Source organism: Pan paniscus, chromosome 4 (assembly GCF_029289425.2).
Source record: "Pan paniscus chromosome 4, NHGRI_mPanPan1-v2.0_pri, whole genome shotgun sequence".
Taxonomy (NCBI): Eukaryota; Metazoa; Chordata; class Mammalia; order Primates; family Hominidae; genus Pan; species Pan paniscus.
In genome coordinates, this window is record NC_073253.2 from 108327879 (window position 1) to 108344261 (window position 16383).

General features: G+C 43.6%; 1 protein-coding gene across 3 annotated transcripts in view; it reads right to left on the reverse strand.

Moving 5' to 3' along the window:
- Positions 1-16383, reverse strand: part of MCC (MCC regulator of WNT signaling pathway) — a 469040-nt gene that overhangs the window by 53458 nt on the left and 399199 nt on the right. For all 3 annotated transcript variants that reach the window (XM_034960341.3, XM_063604592.1, XM_003826730.5), the window contains 3 exons: positions 11477-11623; positions 10414-10503; positions 9174-9322 (listed from right to left, as the gene is read on the reverse strand). In XM_034960341.3, coding sequence (XP_034816232.2) covers positions 9174-9322; positions 10414-10503; positions 11477-11623 — 386 coding nt within the window. The remainder of the gene's footprint in view (positions 1-9173; positions 9323-10413; positions 10504-11476; positions 11624-16383) is intronic.

A 16383-nucleotide genomic window follows, 5' to 3' on the forward strand; every position in this document is an offset into this window, starting at 1 on the left:
CTCCCATCTTCAGATGCCTGCCCTGACTACCCACCAAAAAATTAACCTTCTCTGCGGTACCACGCCCACGGAGCTTCACTCACTGCTAGCACAGCAGTCTGAGATCGAACTGCAAGGCCACAGCGAGGTTGGGGGACGGGCGTCCGCCACTGCTGAGGGTTGAGTAGGTAAACAAAGTGGCTGGGAAGCTCAAACTGGGTGGAGCCCACCGCAGCTCAAGGAGACCTGCCTGCCTCTGTAGACTCCACCGCTGGGGGCAGGGCATAGCTGAACAAAAGGCAGCAGACAACTTCTGCAGACTTAAAAGTCCCTGTCTGACAGCTTTGAAGAGAGCAGTGGTTCTCCCAGCATGCAGTTTGAGCTCTGAGAACGGATAGACTGCCTCCTCAAGTGGGTCCCTGACCCCTGAGTAGCCTAACTGGGAGACACCTCCCAGTAGGGGCCGACTGACACCTCATACAGCTGGGTGCCCCTTTGAGACGAAGCTTCCAGAGGAAGGATCAGGCAGCAACATCTGCCGTTCTGCAGTATTTGCTGTTCTGCAGCCTCCTCTGGTGATACCCAGACAAACAGGGTCTGGAGTGGACCTCCAGCAAACTCCAACAGACCTGCAGCTGAGGGTCCTGACTATTAGAAGGAAAACTAACAAACAGAAAGGACATCCACACCAAAACCCCGTCTGTACATCACCATCATCAATGACCAAAGGTAGATAAAACCACAAAGATGGGGAGAAACCAGAGCAGAAAAGCTGAAAATTCTAAAAATCAGAGTGCCTCTTCTCCTCCAAATGAAGACAGCTCCTCGCCAGCAATGGAACAAAGCTGGACAGAGAATGACTTTGATAAGTTGATAGAAGAAGGCTTCAGATGATAGATAATAACAAACTTCTCCAAGCTAAAGGAGGATGTTCGAGCCCATTGCAAAGAAGCTAAAAACCTTGAAAAAAGATTAGACAAATGGCTAACTAGAATAAACAGTGTAGACAAGTCCTTAAATGACCTGAAGGAGCTGAAAACCATGGCACAAGAACTACATGATGCGCGCAAAAGCTTCAGTAGCTGATTTGATCAAGTGGAAGAAAGTGTATCAGGGATTGAAGATCATATGAATGAAATGAAGTGAGAAGAGAAGTTTAGAGAAAAATGAGTAAAAAGAAACGAACAAAGCCTCCAAGAAATATGGGACTGAGAGGTGACAAAGTGCTAGCAGCCCTTGCTTGCTCTTGGCACCTCGTCGACCTCGGCGTCTGCTCTGGCTATGCTCAAGGAGCGCTTCAGCCCACCACTGCACTGTGGGGATCCCTCTCTGGGGTGGCTGAGGCCGGAGCCAGCTCCCTCTGCTTGCTGGGAAGTGTGGAGGGAGAGGTGCGTGGCACTCGTGGGCCAGCACGAGTTCTGGCTCGGCATGGGCTCACCAGGCCCCGCACTTGGAGCAGCCGGCTGGTGCCTCCGGCCCTGGGCAGTGAGGGGCTTAGCACCCGGGCCAGCAGCTGTGGAGGGTGCACCGGGTACCACAGCACTGCCGGCCTACTCGCGCCACGCTCGAATTCTCGCTGGGCCTCAGCTGCCTCCCCGCGGAGCAGGGCTTGGGACCTGCAGCCTACCATGCCCGAGCCCCCCTCACCCCCTGTGGGTTCCCGTGCATCCCAAGCCTCCCCGATGGGTGCCGCCCCCTGCTCTGAGGTGCCCAGTCCCATCGACTGCCCAAGGGCTGAGGAGTGTGGGTGCATGGCACGGGACTGGCGGGCAGCTCTGCCAGCGGTCCCAGCGCGGGATCCACTAGGTGAAGCCAGCTGGGCTCCTGAGTCGGGTGGGGTGTTGGAGAACTTTTATGTCTAGCTGGAGGATTGTAATTGCACCAATCAGCACTCTGTGTCTAGCTCAAGGTTTGTAAATGCACCAGTCAGCACCCTGTCAAAACAGACCAATCACCTCTCTGTAAAATAGACCAATCAGCTCTCTGTAAAATGGACCAATCAGCAGGATGTGGGTGGGGCGAGATAAGGGAATAAAAGCAGGCTGCCCGAGCCAGCAGCAGCAACCCGCTCGGGTGCCCTTCCATGCTGTGGAAGCTTTGTTCTCTTGCTCTTCACAATAAATCTTGCTGCTGCTCACTCTTTGGGTCCACGCCACCTTTAAGAGCTGTAACACTCACCGTGAAGGTCTGCAGCTTCACTCCTGAAGCCAGCGAGTCCACGACCCCACCAGAAGGAACCAACAACTCCAGACGTGCCCCCTTTAAGAGCTGTAACTCACTGTGAAGGTCTGCAGCTTCAGTCTTGAAGCCAGCGAGACCACAAACCCACCAGAAGGAAGAAACTCCAGACAAGTATGAATATCAGAAGGAACAAACTCCAGACACACCATCTTTAAGAACTGTAACACTCACCGCGAGGGTCCATGGCTTCATTCTTGAAGTCAGCAAGACCAAGAACCCACCAATTCTGGACACAGGACTATGTGAAAAGACCAAATCTACATCTGATTGGTGTACCTGAAAGTGATGGGGAGAATGGAACCAAGCTGGAAAGCACTCTGCAGGATATTATCCAGGAGAACGTCCCCAACCTAGCAAGGCAGACCAACATTCACATTCAGGAAATACAGAGAACACCACAAAGATACTCCCTGAGAAGAGCATCTCCAAGACACATAATTGTCAGATTCACCAAAGTTGAAATGAAGGAAAAAAATGTTAAGGGCAGCCAGAGAGAAAGGTCGGGTTACCCTCGAAGGGAAGCCCATCAGAGTAGTAGCTGATTTCTTGGGAGAAACTCTAAAAGCCAGAAGAGAGTGGGGGCCAATATTAAATACTCTTAAAGAAAAGCATTTTCAACCCAGAATTTCATATCCAGCCAAACTAAGCTTCATAAGTGAAGAATAAATAAAATCCTTTACAGACGAACAAATGCTGAGAGATTTTGTCACCACCAGGCCTGCCTTACAAGAGCTCCTAAAGGAAGCACTAAACATGGAAAGGAACAACCGGTACCAGCCACTACAAAAACATGCCAAATTGTAAAGACCATCAAGGCTAGGAAGAAACTGCATCAACTAACGAGCAAAATCACCAGCTAACATCATAATGACAGGATCAAATTCACACATAATATTAACCTTAAATGTAAATGGGCTAAATGTTTCAATTAAAAGACACAGACTGGCAAATTGGATAAAGAGTCAAGACCCATCAGTGTGCTGTATTCAAGAAACCCATCTCACGAGCAGAGACACACATGGGCTCAAAATGAAGGCATGGAGGAAGATCTACCAAGCAAATGGAAAACAAAAAGAAGCAGGGGTTGCAATTCTAGTCTCTGATAAAACAGACTTTAAACCAACAAAGATCAAAAGAGACAAAGAAGGCCATTACATAATGGTAAAGTGATCAATTCAACAAGAAGAGCTAACTATCCTAAATATATATGCACCCAATACAGGAGCACCCAGATTCATAAAGCAAGTCCTTAGAGACCTACAAAGAGACTTAGACTCCCACACAATAATAATGGAGACTTTAACACCCTACTGTCAACATTAGACAGATCAATGAGACAGAAAGTTAACAAGGATATCCAGGAATTGAACTCAGCTCTCCACCAAGCAGACCAAACAGACATCTACAGAACTCTCCACCCCAAATCAACAGAATATACATTCTTCTCAGCACATCACACTTATTCCAAAATTGACCGTGTAGTTAGAAGGAAAGCACTCCTCAGCAAATGGAAAAGAATAGAAATTATAACAAACTGTCTCTCAGACCACAGTGCAATCAAACTAGAACTCAGGATTAAGAAACTCACTCAAAACCGCATAACTACATGGAAACTGAACAACCTGCTCCTGAATGACTACTGGGTACATAACGAAATGAAGGCAGAAATAAAAGATGTTCTTTGAAACCAATGAGAACAAAGACAAAACATACAAGAATCTCTGGGACACATTTAAAGCAGTGTGTAGAGGGAAACTTATAGCACTAAATGCCTACAAGAGAAAGCAGGAAAGATCTAAAATTGACACCCTAACATCACAATGAAAAGAATTAGACAAGCAAGAGCCAACACATTCAAAAGCTAGCAGAAGGCAAGAAATAACTAAGATCAGAGCAGAACTGAAGGAGATAGAGACACAAAAAAACCCTTCAAAAAAATCAATGAATCCAGGAGCTGGTTTTTTGAAAAGAATCAACAAAATTGATAGACTGCTAGCAAGACTAATAAAGAAGAAAAGAGAGATGAATCAAATAGACGCAATAAAAAATAATAAAGGGGATATCACCACTGATCCCACAAAAATACAAACTACCATCAGAGAATACCATAAACACCTCTACAAAAATAAACTAGAAAATGTAGAAGAAATGGATAAATTCCTGGACACATACACCTTCCCAACACTAAACCGGGAAGGAGTTGAATCCCTGAATAGACCAATAACAGGTTCCGAAATTGAGGCAATAATTAATAGCCTATCAACCAAAAGAAGTCCAGGACCAGACAGATTCACAGCCGAATTCTACCAGAGGTACAAGGAGAAGCTGGTATCATTCCTTCTGAAACTATTCCAATCAATAGAAAAAGAGGGAATCCTCCCTCATTCATTTTATGAGGCCAGCATAATCCTGATACCAAAAACTGGCAGACACAACAACAAAAAAAAGAATTCCAGACCAATATCCCTGATGAACATTGATGCAAAGACCTCAATAAAATACTGGCAAACCAAATCCAGCAGCACATCAAAAAGCTTATCCACCATGATCAAGTGGGCTTCATCCCTGGGATGCAAGGCTGGTTCAACATACGCAAATCAATAAACGTTAATCCATCATATAAACAGAACCAAAGACAAAAACCACATGATTATCTCAATAGATGCAGAAAAGGCCTTTGACAAAATTCAACAGCTCTTCATGCTAAAAACTCTCAATAATCTAGGTATTGATGGGACGTATCTCAAAATAATAAGAGCTATCTATGACAAACCCACAGCCAATATCATACTGAATGGGCAAAAACTGGAAGCATTCCCTTTGAAAACTGGCACAAGACAGGGATGCCCTCTCTCACCACTCCTATTCAACACAGTGTTGGAAGTTCTGGCCAGGGCAATGAGGCAGGAGAAAGAAATAAAGGGTATTCAATTAGGAAAAGAGGAAGTCAAACTGTCCCTGTTTGCAGATGACATGATTGTATATTTAGAAATCCCCATCATCTCAGCCCAAAATCTCCTTAAGCTGATAAGCAACTTCAGAAAAGTCTCAGGATACAAAATCAACCTGCAAAAATCACAAGCATTCCTGTACACCAATAACAGACAAACAGAGAGCCAAATCATGAGTGGACTCCCATTCACAACTGATTCAAAGAGAATAAAATACCTAGGAATCCAACTTACAAGGGATGTGAAGGACCTCTTCAAGGAGAACTACAAACCACTGCTCAACGAAATAAAAGAAGAAACAAACAAATGGAACATTCCATGCTCATGGATAGGAAGAATCAATATTGTGAAAATGGCCATACTGCCCAAGGCAATTTATAGATTCAATGCCATCCCCATCAAGCTATCAATGACATTCTTCACAGAATTGGAAAAAAACTACTTTAAAGTTCATATGGAACCAAAAAAGAGCCCACATTGCTAAGACAATCCTAAGCCAAAAGAACAAAGCTGGAGGCATCATGCTACCTGACTTCAAACTATACTACAAGGCCACAGTAACCAAAACAGCATGGTACTGGTACCAGAACAGAGATATAGACCAATGGAACAGAATAGAGCCCTCAGAAATAATACCGCACATCTACAACCATCTGATCTTTGACAAACCTGAGAAAAACAAGAAATGGGGAAAGGATTCCCTAGTTAATAAATGGTGCTGGGAAAACTGGCTAGCCATATGTAGAAAGCTGAAACTGGATCCCTTCCTTACACCTTAAACAAAAATTAATTCAAGATGGATTAAAGATTTAAATGTTAGACCTAAAACCATAAAACCTCTAGAAGAAAACCTAGGCAATACCATTCAGGACATAGGCATGGGCAAGGACTTCATGACTAAAACACCAAAAAGCAACGGCACCAAAGGCAAAATAGACAAATGGGATCTAATTAAACTAAAGAGCTTCTGCACAGCAAAAGAAACTACCATCAGAGTGAACAGGCAACCTACAGAATGGGAGAACATTTTTACAATCTACCCATCTGACAAAGGGCTAATATCCAGAATCTATAAACAACTTAAACAAATTTACAAGACAAAATCAAACAACCCCATCAAAAAGTGGGCAAAGGATATGAACAGACACTTCTCAAAAGAAGACATTTATGCAGCCAACAGACACATGAAAAAATGCTCAGCATCACTGGCCATCACAGAAATGCAAATCAAAACCACAATGAGATACCATCTCACACCAGTTAGACTGGCGATCATTAAAAAGTCAGGAAACAACAGGTGCTGGAAAGGATGTGGAGAAACAGGAACACTTTTACACTGTTGGTGGGACTGTAAACTAGTTCAACCATTGTGGAAGACAGTGTGGTGATTCCTCAAGGATCTAGAACTAGAAATATCATTTGACCCAGCCATCCCATTACTGAGCATATGCCTAAAGGATTATAAATTATGCTGCTATAAAGACACATGCACATGTATGTTTATTATGGCACTATTCACAAAGCAAAGACTTGGAACCAACCCAAATGTCCATCAATGATAGACTGGATTAAGAAAATGTGGCACACATACACCATGGAATACTACTCAGCCATAAAAAAGGATGAGTTCATGTCCTCTGGAGGGACATGGATGAAGCTGGAAACCATCATTCTGAGCAAATTATCGCAAGGACAGAAAACCAAACACCACATGTTCTCACTCATAGGTGGGAATTGAACAATGAGAACACCTGGACACACGGTGTGGAACATCACAGACCGGGGCCTGTCGTGGGGTGGAGGGAGCGGGGAGGGATAGCATTAGGAGATATACCTAATGTAAATGACGAGTTGATGGGTGCAGCACACCAACATGGCACATGTATACCTATGTAAAAAACCTGCACGTTGTGCACATATACCCTAGAACTTAAAGTATAATTAACAACAACAACAAAAAAAAGAAAAAAAAAAAGAAAAAGAAAAATCACCCCTCCCAGAGCTTCTGTTGGTGTCCTATTTATTTCCTTCTTGGATCTTTCTTATCATCTTATTTGTTTTCTCTTTGGTCTGTTTTCCCTAACAGAATATAAGCTCCATGAGAGCAGGGACCCTTTCTGTTTTACTTTGCTTTGCATGCCACATAGCCTAGCATATAGCAGATGCTTAACACAGATTTGCTAAAGAAGGAAAACATTTTGGTGGGTAGGGATGACCCCCCCCCCCCCCCGCCAATCATGAAGTTAAAGGCTAACATACTTTGAGAGTAATAGGCCTCCAACTTTGAGGTAGTTAAAATAGCAGACATCAGGATATACTGGTAGCTTATTTCTAAGAACCCCCAGGTTCCCGCAGCAGCTAGGATCACAGAGATGACAATGGAGGTGAGGTCAAAGGGTAGGGGTTGGAATTCTGTCTCAGCTACTTAATAGCTCTGGATTTAAGGCAAGTCACTCAACTTGGGACTTCAAAGCCTTTGTTTTCTCATTTGCAAAACAGGACTACTCTACCCTCACAAGTTGAGGATTAAGTGGCTGTCTGCGAGAGCCCTTTGTAAGCTGTTAAACACCATAATAACATCAGCTACCAGCAAAATATTTCCCCCTTCTTTGGTCTCTCCTGGGTGTATATAACGGAGTAGAAAGCAACTCCCCTATTCAAGTTCAGCCACAGATCCAACTTGTTAAAGCCCAGAATCTGTAGAGAGGAGATCCTCACTAAATCGAGGTCCCCCTGAAGGCATCTGACTTCATTAAATTGCAAAGGGCATATCTGATTCAATTTTTAAGCACTCCCAGGGCAGTGATACCGAAAAGACTGCTTCTTTACTGCCACTAAGTAATCACCAGGATTATCACTCTTAAGTATTCTGGATTTAATAAGGAAACCATTTAATTTCAAGATTTAAAATGACCTAGATTGCCAATTACCTTAGTTCTCAAGAACTATATTAAACAGCTTCAATCAGGCAGGACTAACATGATAATTCAATTTATTCTGGTTTGCCATACACAAGAGGAATGGAATTAAGCAACAGCGGATGGGGAACGGTATCCCTATTTCTTCCTGGTTAGCTCATAAGTCTTTCAAATTCTTACAATGCTCTCCCACTAAAGATTGGTAGGTCAAGGCAGCCACACCACACTCGGATGTGACTCAACAGTCCATTCTGCCACTGCAGAACCAATTCTGAGGCCAAGTGGTTTCCATGGTTTGGCCCTGGTCGTTCTCCTTTGCTTTGTTAGCAACTCCCTCATCACTGGCATGACACATGAGAGAGTCTTTGCCAACAGGCAAAAGGGCAAACTGAAACTACCTCTTTTGTAAGACTTGAAAAGAATCCATAAAATGGGGTATATGGTAAAATTACTCTAGGTAGGACAGTTAGGATAGGATGTAGGGACCCAAGACTGAGCACATTTGCGAAGAACATAAATAAAACTAGGCAACCATCAGGAAGATGATCTAGATCAGCATGCCTGGTCGATGCCAGGAATGGCTCTACCAGATTGCCTGTGCTGTTTCCGGTAGCTCCAAGTACCTCTAGGATGCTGACTCAACATTCCAGAACTCCCTTCTGTGGTTCTCTGCAGCACAGGCCTGCATGCTTGGCAGCCACCTGTGACCTACTTGCCATTCTGTAGGGACTGCTCCCAGGACTCACTATGTAATTTGCAAGGTCCAGTGTGAAACGAAAAAGTGGGGTCCGTTGTTTAACAATATTAAGAATTTAAAACGTTGACAGCACAGCAGTGAAGCAAGTATGGCACCTTTCTAAGCATAAGGCCCATGTGAATGCCAGGTCACAGCCATGATGGCAGCTCAGACTGTTGTGAGCACTCCTCTGATGACCAAGGTGGTAGGAACTTCCAACCCCACCAGCCTGACGGTACTGCTCTATGTCACAATACATAAGCCACCTTGAACAGATCTTTGGAAAGAGAAGTGAGGAGTAGCACCTCCTCCCTGCCCCACAATCAAATCGATAGGATCTCTCCTCACCTATTCAGCCGTTCTGTTTCCACCTCAAACTCTCTAATCTTGCTTTCTGAGATGGCAGATCCGTGTGAGTAGAGTGTTTGGAAAATCTCTTGGATATTGGAGCAGTCCTGAAGTGAGTGGGCCAGGTGTTCAGCCACACTGCTGGATACCTGCAAAAAGAAGCATTAATTCCCCTTTGGAACAGATCATTTCAGAGATGCATGTTTTGCATGCAAAAGAATTTAAAGCTGATATTCCGTGAGAATCGGGGACTGGGAGGATGGTTACCCTGAAGGTTCTCAGTTTGTAGGATAGAATCCTAGTATGAAAAGCTAACTATTAAATACTATAAAAGCAGTAGAAAAAAAAACCAGGATCAAAATATGGCTCCTTCCCCAAGCACGTGGTGCTGGGCTGCCAGGATGGGGAGATCATGCCTTCTTGGAGTTCCTTAAATTCTGAATGTGGAACAGAGTCAGGATTTCTGTCCCCTATCCTGAATTCCCTGCCACTCCAGGCCACTGTTTTTGGTTTCTGTAGCCCAGGAGAGGGGCTGACTCCTTCATTTTCACAATTTGGCTTTGGCACAGAATCTGAATGCATGCATTTTTGCTCAGTGTAAAATCCTAAATTAGGGCCTTAAAATGCTATTCAGGCTCTCTCTGCCTCTGAGGATCAAATAGCTGGCTCTCTAAGCCTCATCCCCAATCCTAAAAGATCCCTTAAAGAAATGAAACTACTCCTTTTCACCATCCATCAGCTCTTACAGTCCCAGGGGGTTTCCAGACTCCACAAATGAAAACTCTGGAACTAAAGTGAATGTTCTGGTCTTTCCTACCACTGGGCTAGGCTTCAAAGACAACATTCCTCCTCCGTGGAAAGCACATCCCCTTTCAAGATGGATGTGCAAAAGACGAAGTTATTTTAGAGCTCTTGGTCTCTGGGGTAGCAGGGTGATATAAGACAGATACTTCAAGACTTTCATCTATATCACCAAGAACTGGACCTAAATCATTTGTTTCTGAATGGTTTCAAGGAAAGGAAAAAAAATCTCCCTTATAGCTGAAGAAGTAATTCACCATATGGATGGAAATCATCATACATTTTAATTTAATCCTTTGGAAGGAAATCAGGTATGATTTACTATTATAACTAACTGGTTTATTGGAGATAGACTTTGGAAGTTTTTCTGTCATCTACAATCCATTGTCTGTGTAGCTCTGCCGGGTACTTTCTTGCCTTGCTTCTCATGAACACTCACCCCTATGCTACTGATTTCTGAGCCCAGGACTGGCCGATCAGATGATGATGATTCGGACCTTGTCTTTGATAGCTTCACCCTCTCAGCAATCTTAAAAAAGAAAACAAAACATTACAGAAAACTACACACCACTCCTCAGATAAACTGTTGGGACTACGTTTATACAGGGCTACTTTTTAGCCATGTCAACTAAATGATTAAAGAACTTAAGAACAGCTCACGTCCAATTTTTCTACCACCAGCTTAAGCCAGGGCCTTTCAACTTCAGCACTGCTGATATTTTGGCTTGGATAATTCTTTTTATGGGGGTCTGTCCTGTGCATTGTAAGACATTTGTCAGCATCTCTGGCCTCTAGCCACAAGATGCCAGTAGCACTCCAATTGTGACCATCAAAAATGTCTCCAGACATTGCCAAATGTCCCCTGGAGGATGAAATCACTTCTGGTTAGAAAACACTGGTTTAACCTAACTTATTAAACTTGATAGTTAAGAATCAATCTTACTGTGGTGGCTAGCAGAGCTACCAGGCAAGCCAACAGGCATAATTTTAATCATCTGAGACAGACTCAACATAGGTACTGGGGGGCTGTGGCAGCGAATGAGTGGGGCTACTTCTCACAGCTGCCACAGCCTGTCCATCATAATCTATTTTTCTTTTTTTGTGGCAGAGCTGTCAGTCTTGTGAGTGGGGAGATCATTGGTTCATTACTCAAGGTCCCTGACTGGGTTGAACCTTAGTCTTTGAGAGCAACTCTGTCCACTGTGAAGTATTGGAGCACTTGACAAAACGTCTCACTCTCCATAATGACTTGTCAGCTGTGACATTCTCCAGCTGGCTGATTAATGAGAGCTGGCGTCCAGGTTGCAGCTGAGAGAGACTTAAAACTATTAGTGGGTTATCTCTCCTTGCAGCTCCTGCATAGAAGGCCTGCATAAGGTCCCAGGGGAAGCCCCTTGTGCTGTCTCAGCTAAGGGCATGCCTGTACAGTGGCTAGGATGAGCCTGGTGCTTCCAGATAACAGGAGGTGTTCCCGCTCATCGGGTCCATCCCCAGGAACTCACCTTGGCGATGGGAATGTCATTGCTGCTGCTGCTTGTGCTCAGCTCCCCAGTGCTGGGGTTAATCGGGCGGTTGGTGGAAGTGAGGCGGCCAGGGCTGGAGGGACCTGTGGCCTGCACGCTCTGTAGTCGAGTTTGAAGCTCTCTGACCTGAAATCATAATGCTTTTAGACATAGTTGGTGCTTTCCCTGGCTAAAGAGCAAAACAGCCAGATGGGTAGGTGGTGGGGCTTTCATTTACATTGAGGGATCAGCCCACTGAAAAGCTAGGTTGGTTGAGTCCACATAAAAGTCATTATATTCCTTTTTTTGGACTAATGCTTTTTTTTTAATGAATCAGTTTCTTAAATCACATGTAATACAAAAAGTAGAGTTATAAACCAAAGTGATGATATTACTAGTTTTTATATTTGCCTAAGAGTCACCATATTCTTAACAGAATCTGCCACAGACCATCATCTATTCTTCACAAGCATGAGGTGAACATTATTATGTAAGGCACTGGAAGCTTCCAGGATGGATGACCATCTTTTTTTATTTTTATTTTTTTGAGACAGGGTCTTGCTCTGTTGCCCAGGCTGGAATGCAGTGGTGCAACCATGGCTCACTGCAGCCTTAATCTCCTGGGATCAAGGGATCCTCCTGCCTCAGCCTCCTGAGCAGCTGGGACTAGGTGCACACACCACACCTGGCTAATTTTTAAATTCCTTTGTAAAGATAGAGTCTCGCTATGTTGCCAGGGCTCGTCTTGAACTCCTGCACTCAAGCAATTCTCCCACCTCAGCCTCCCAAAGTGCTGGGATTACCGGCATGAGCCACTGTGCCCAGCCACTGGATAACTACCTTTAAGGAATGTTTATTCTTTCAGCCCCACTTGCCTGACTGTGCTGGGGACTGCAGACGAGGACCCAGGATGATATCACCTCTCATGGAATCATCATTTCAGAGCCCAGAGGAGACAGGAATGATTTCAACACAAGTGCACTTGAGTGTTATAAATTTCTATCTCAAGTGTTACGGGAAGCAGAAAAAGGGAAGAATGTAACTCCAGCTGAAGTCATCCAGAGAAAGCTGAACGAAGACAGTAGTACTTGAGCAATCTTAAAGGAGAGCAAGTGAGGAGATGGCTTTAGTGGTGATATGCCTGGGGGGTGAGAGTCGGGGGTTGAACAGGTGCTAGAATGATATGCTATGTTTGAAGAGGTGCAAGTTATTCAATATGTGTGTTTTAGCAGAAGTGTCTGTATTGGGGAAAATATTAGGCTAAGAGAAGAGACATTGATGGAGCCAGCACCTTTTCCCCAAGTTACCTACAGATGAGATTTTCCCTGGAATAGTAGGTAGGAACGTCTAAATAGTCCTTCTATATAAAAAAGAAACAATGGACCCTCTAAGTTACATTTAAAACGTGCATTTACCTGCACAGAAATTAAATGTCCAAATCCTGCTCCTCTATAGTTACAACTCTGTGACTTCCAAAGAGAGAAGTATTCCAAGTAGCTGAAGAGAGTTGCTAGAGATTGGTCTTTTATAACCTTGGTCGCAGTTTCAGCATGAGAGTGCAGTGTCTACCTCAAAGAGCAAACTAACTACAACACCCAGCGGTCCTTACAAGTGGACATCAGACTTTGTCGGGCTGGGAAGAGTTAGCACTAGGAAATTTAAGACAGGGCTTTCTAAACAGAATGTGTACTAGAATCCCCCAGAGGGCTTGCTAAAACAGATTCCAGGGCCCTACCCCAGGGATTCTGATTTAGCAGGGTCTGGATGAAGCCCAAGATCTGCATGTCTAGTAAGCTCGCAAAAGATGCTGATGCTGCCGGTCGGGGACCATACCTTGAACAGCACTGACCTAAGGGACTTCCAAGGCCACAAAGCACTTTAATCCCATAGACAGGAAGAGTGGAGCCATGCCCCGGTGCCAGCCCTGCCGCCAAAAGCCTTCTAGACAGGGCAGAGAACAGGCACATGGCCCCTTCTCTAAAAGGCACTGGAAAGCTTTTCATATTAAATGTCTAGGATGTCTCCATCCTGCTAACTTGGGAACCAAAAGTAATTGAAATTTCAATAATTCATCAACATATTAGAAGCTAAAATAGGAAAATTCCCTCAAAGCAAATTGCATTCAATAGTGGAACAGCTCAAAAGTGCCTAATGCTCTGCCACGGTTCCAGTAACGGAGGATCGATGGAAATGCTTGCTGTCCTCAAAACAGACCAGACAGAGGGCTAAACTCAAAATAGCCTAAAGAATAGGAAAATATATCCCTGTAGAAGCCAAATGGTACTGCTGATGAAGGATTACAGGACTTGTTCTGAAATGGTCCCTGACAAACCAAAAATGGGTACAGGGGTGGATACCTCATTATGCCACAAAGAGAGACTGGGCAAAGAGACAGGGCTCATTCATTTCCTCAGGGACTGGGGGAAACCTCTCGGTGGAGACGGTGAATTTCAGTTTTTACTGCTGATGAGTCTGATAAGGTCCTGAATAATTAACAATGTTAACACCACTCCAAAACCTAAATGGTGTCTGAATTGCACTCAAGACAATCAGTGGTCTGTTCTTAGAATCCCTACTGGCCTACTCATCTTGTTTTTTTTTTTTTTTGTATCTCTATTTAAAAAAAAATACAGATAAAAAAAATCCTGGGCAATTTATAAAGACTTCATTAAAACTATCCGTGTTTTAAAAACATTTCTTCTTCTAATCACAAAAGTAAAACACGCTCATTGTGGAAAATGTAGATGACACTAAAATATAAAAACAGTCAAAGTGCTTATGTTCTTTCTTACTCTACAGAGGCAATTAACTCTAATCATTTTCCTTGCTGTGTATGTGCACACATGTGCTTAAAATAATTTCTAAATCTAAATAACTACTTTCACTTTAAAAACTTCGGACCCAGAGAATGTCTTTGAAAACTAAAGATGATAAACATGTTTATTTTGGGCTATGCTTTATTATTTAATGATAATTGCTAGCCAGTGGAAACAAACCCAGCTGAAGGGAGTGCAGTGTGCCTGTCAGGGAAAGAAAGACAGCTGGTTAAGTGGCCTTCTCCCCCGTCTTTTGATTTGAGAGTGAGAATCTTAATTTACAGGAATAAATGCAAGAAGCAAAGGCTAAAGCCAATATCCTGAGTCAGCTTAGGCATGGCTTCGGAAAGAGGCAGAAACATAGTTAATAGAGTCCTCGCTTTTATTCTCACCCATTGTAGTGGGTTGGATTATGTCTCCCTCAAAAGATATGTCCAAATTTGAATTCTCAGTACCCGTGAATGTGACCTCATCTCAAAATAGGGTCTTTGTAGATATAACTAAATTAACGATCTCAAGGCAAGATAATCTGATTTGGGTGGGCCCTATGTGCAATGACTGGTGTTCTTTTAACAGAAAAGGAAGGGATATTTAACACAAAGACAGAGAGACACAGGGAAGAAGGTCCTGTGAAGATGAAAGCAGAGATTGGACACAAGTCAAAGAGCACCAAGAGCTATCAGAAGTTCGAAGAGGCAAGGAAGGATTCTCTTTCAAAGCCCTTTGAGGGAGTGTGGCTCTGCTAACACCTTGAGTTTGGACTCCTAGACTCCAGAACTATGAGAGTTTGTAGTAATCCAAATACTCCTTCTTCACTGAAGACTTATTTTTTTGAGACAGGGTCTCACTATGTTGTGTTGCCCAAGCTGGCCTCAATCTCATGGGCTCAAGAGATTTTCCCGTTTTAGCCTCCCAAGTGGCTGGGACTACAGGGGCATGCCACTGCACACGGCTATTTTTATTGAAGGAATTATGTTGCTCTCTACAGAATATATATTTTGGAGTCAAGAGATAGCCAAGAACCAGGGCTAACCTGAGGCAGGGACTGACACTTGCGGGAACATCATTCAGCACCCTTCACAGCCTTTCTCAACTGGGGTTCCTCAACACCAGAACATAACCTGAGAGGCTGTTTTTTCACTTCTCCTGAAGTTACTGCGTGTCTGGTAAACATTATGATGGGAAACATGCTCTGAAAGAGGGGTATCAACAAGGAGTGTCAAAGTGCAGAAGAAGAAACCTGGCTGGCCTCTGCCTTCCTAGAGCAGGCAACGCTAGAACTCAATCTTGAAGGCTGAACTGTTCAACAAGCAAATAAAGAGGAAAAGATAATGGGGAGACTCTGGAAGGTTCAAGTAGGGAAATGATATTAAAAGGTTGCAGTTGTTACCCTCTGGTATTTCTTCAAGGGTTTTGCAAAAATCATTTGATTAGAGGAGAAAATGGACTGAAGTAAGGAAGAAAAAGTTGGTGAGCCAAGAGCTCTACTGATGGTTCAGATAGGAAATTATGAGGGCTCAAATACAGTCAGCGAAGTGGGAATAAGGATGGCAAAATACACCCTAGACCAGTACTATCCAACAGAACTCCCTGTACAGACAGAAATGTTCTAGAGTGGTGCTATCTGCTATGGTAGCCTGGTGCCACACATGGCTGTAAGCACTTGCAATGTGCCTGGTGTACTCAAGGAACTGAATTTTTAATTGTATTGTATTTTACTTTATTTAAATTCAAATCTAAATGGTTGTATGTGGCTAGTAGCTACTGTACCCATCAGTGCAGTTCTAAAAATATTCAAGGAGGTGAAAAAACAAACAAAACACCCAAACTTGTAGCTGGGGTGACTCAGTGGATCATGGAGTTACTTAGCAATGAGAAAGAAAAACATAAAGAGAAGCTGATCTTTTCAGAAAGAAATGACCAGAGCTGACAATGTCCGGAGCTGACAATGATGTCAGCTTTGGACATGCTGAATTTGAGAAAACAACTGGGTATGTAAGGGAGGGCTTATCAGTTAACAATTAGAGATGTAAGTCTGAAGGAAAGCAATTAGAACTGGATAGATAGATTTAGGAATGCTGGGCATGGATA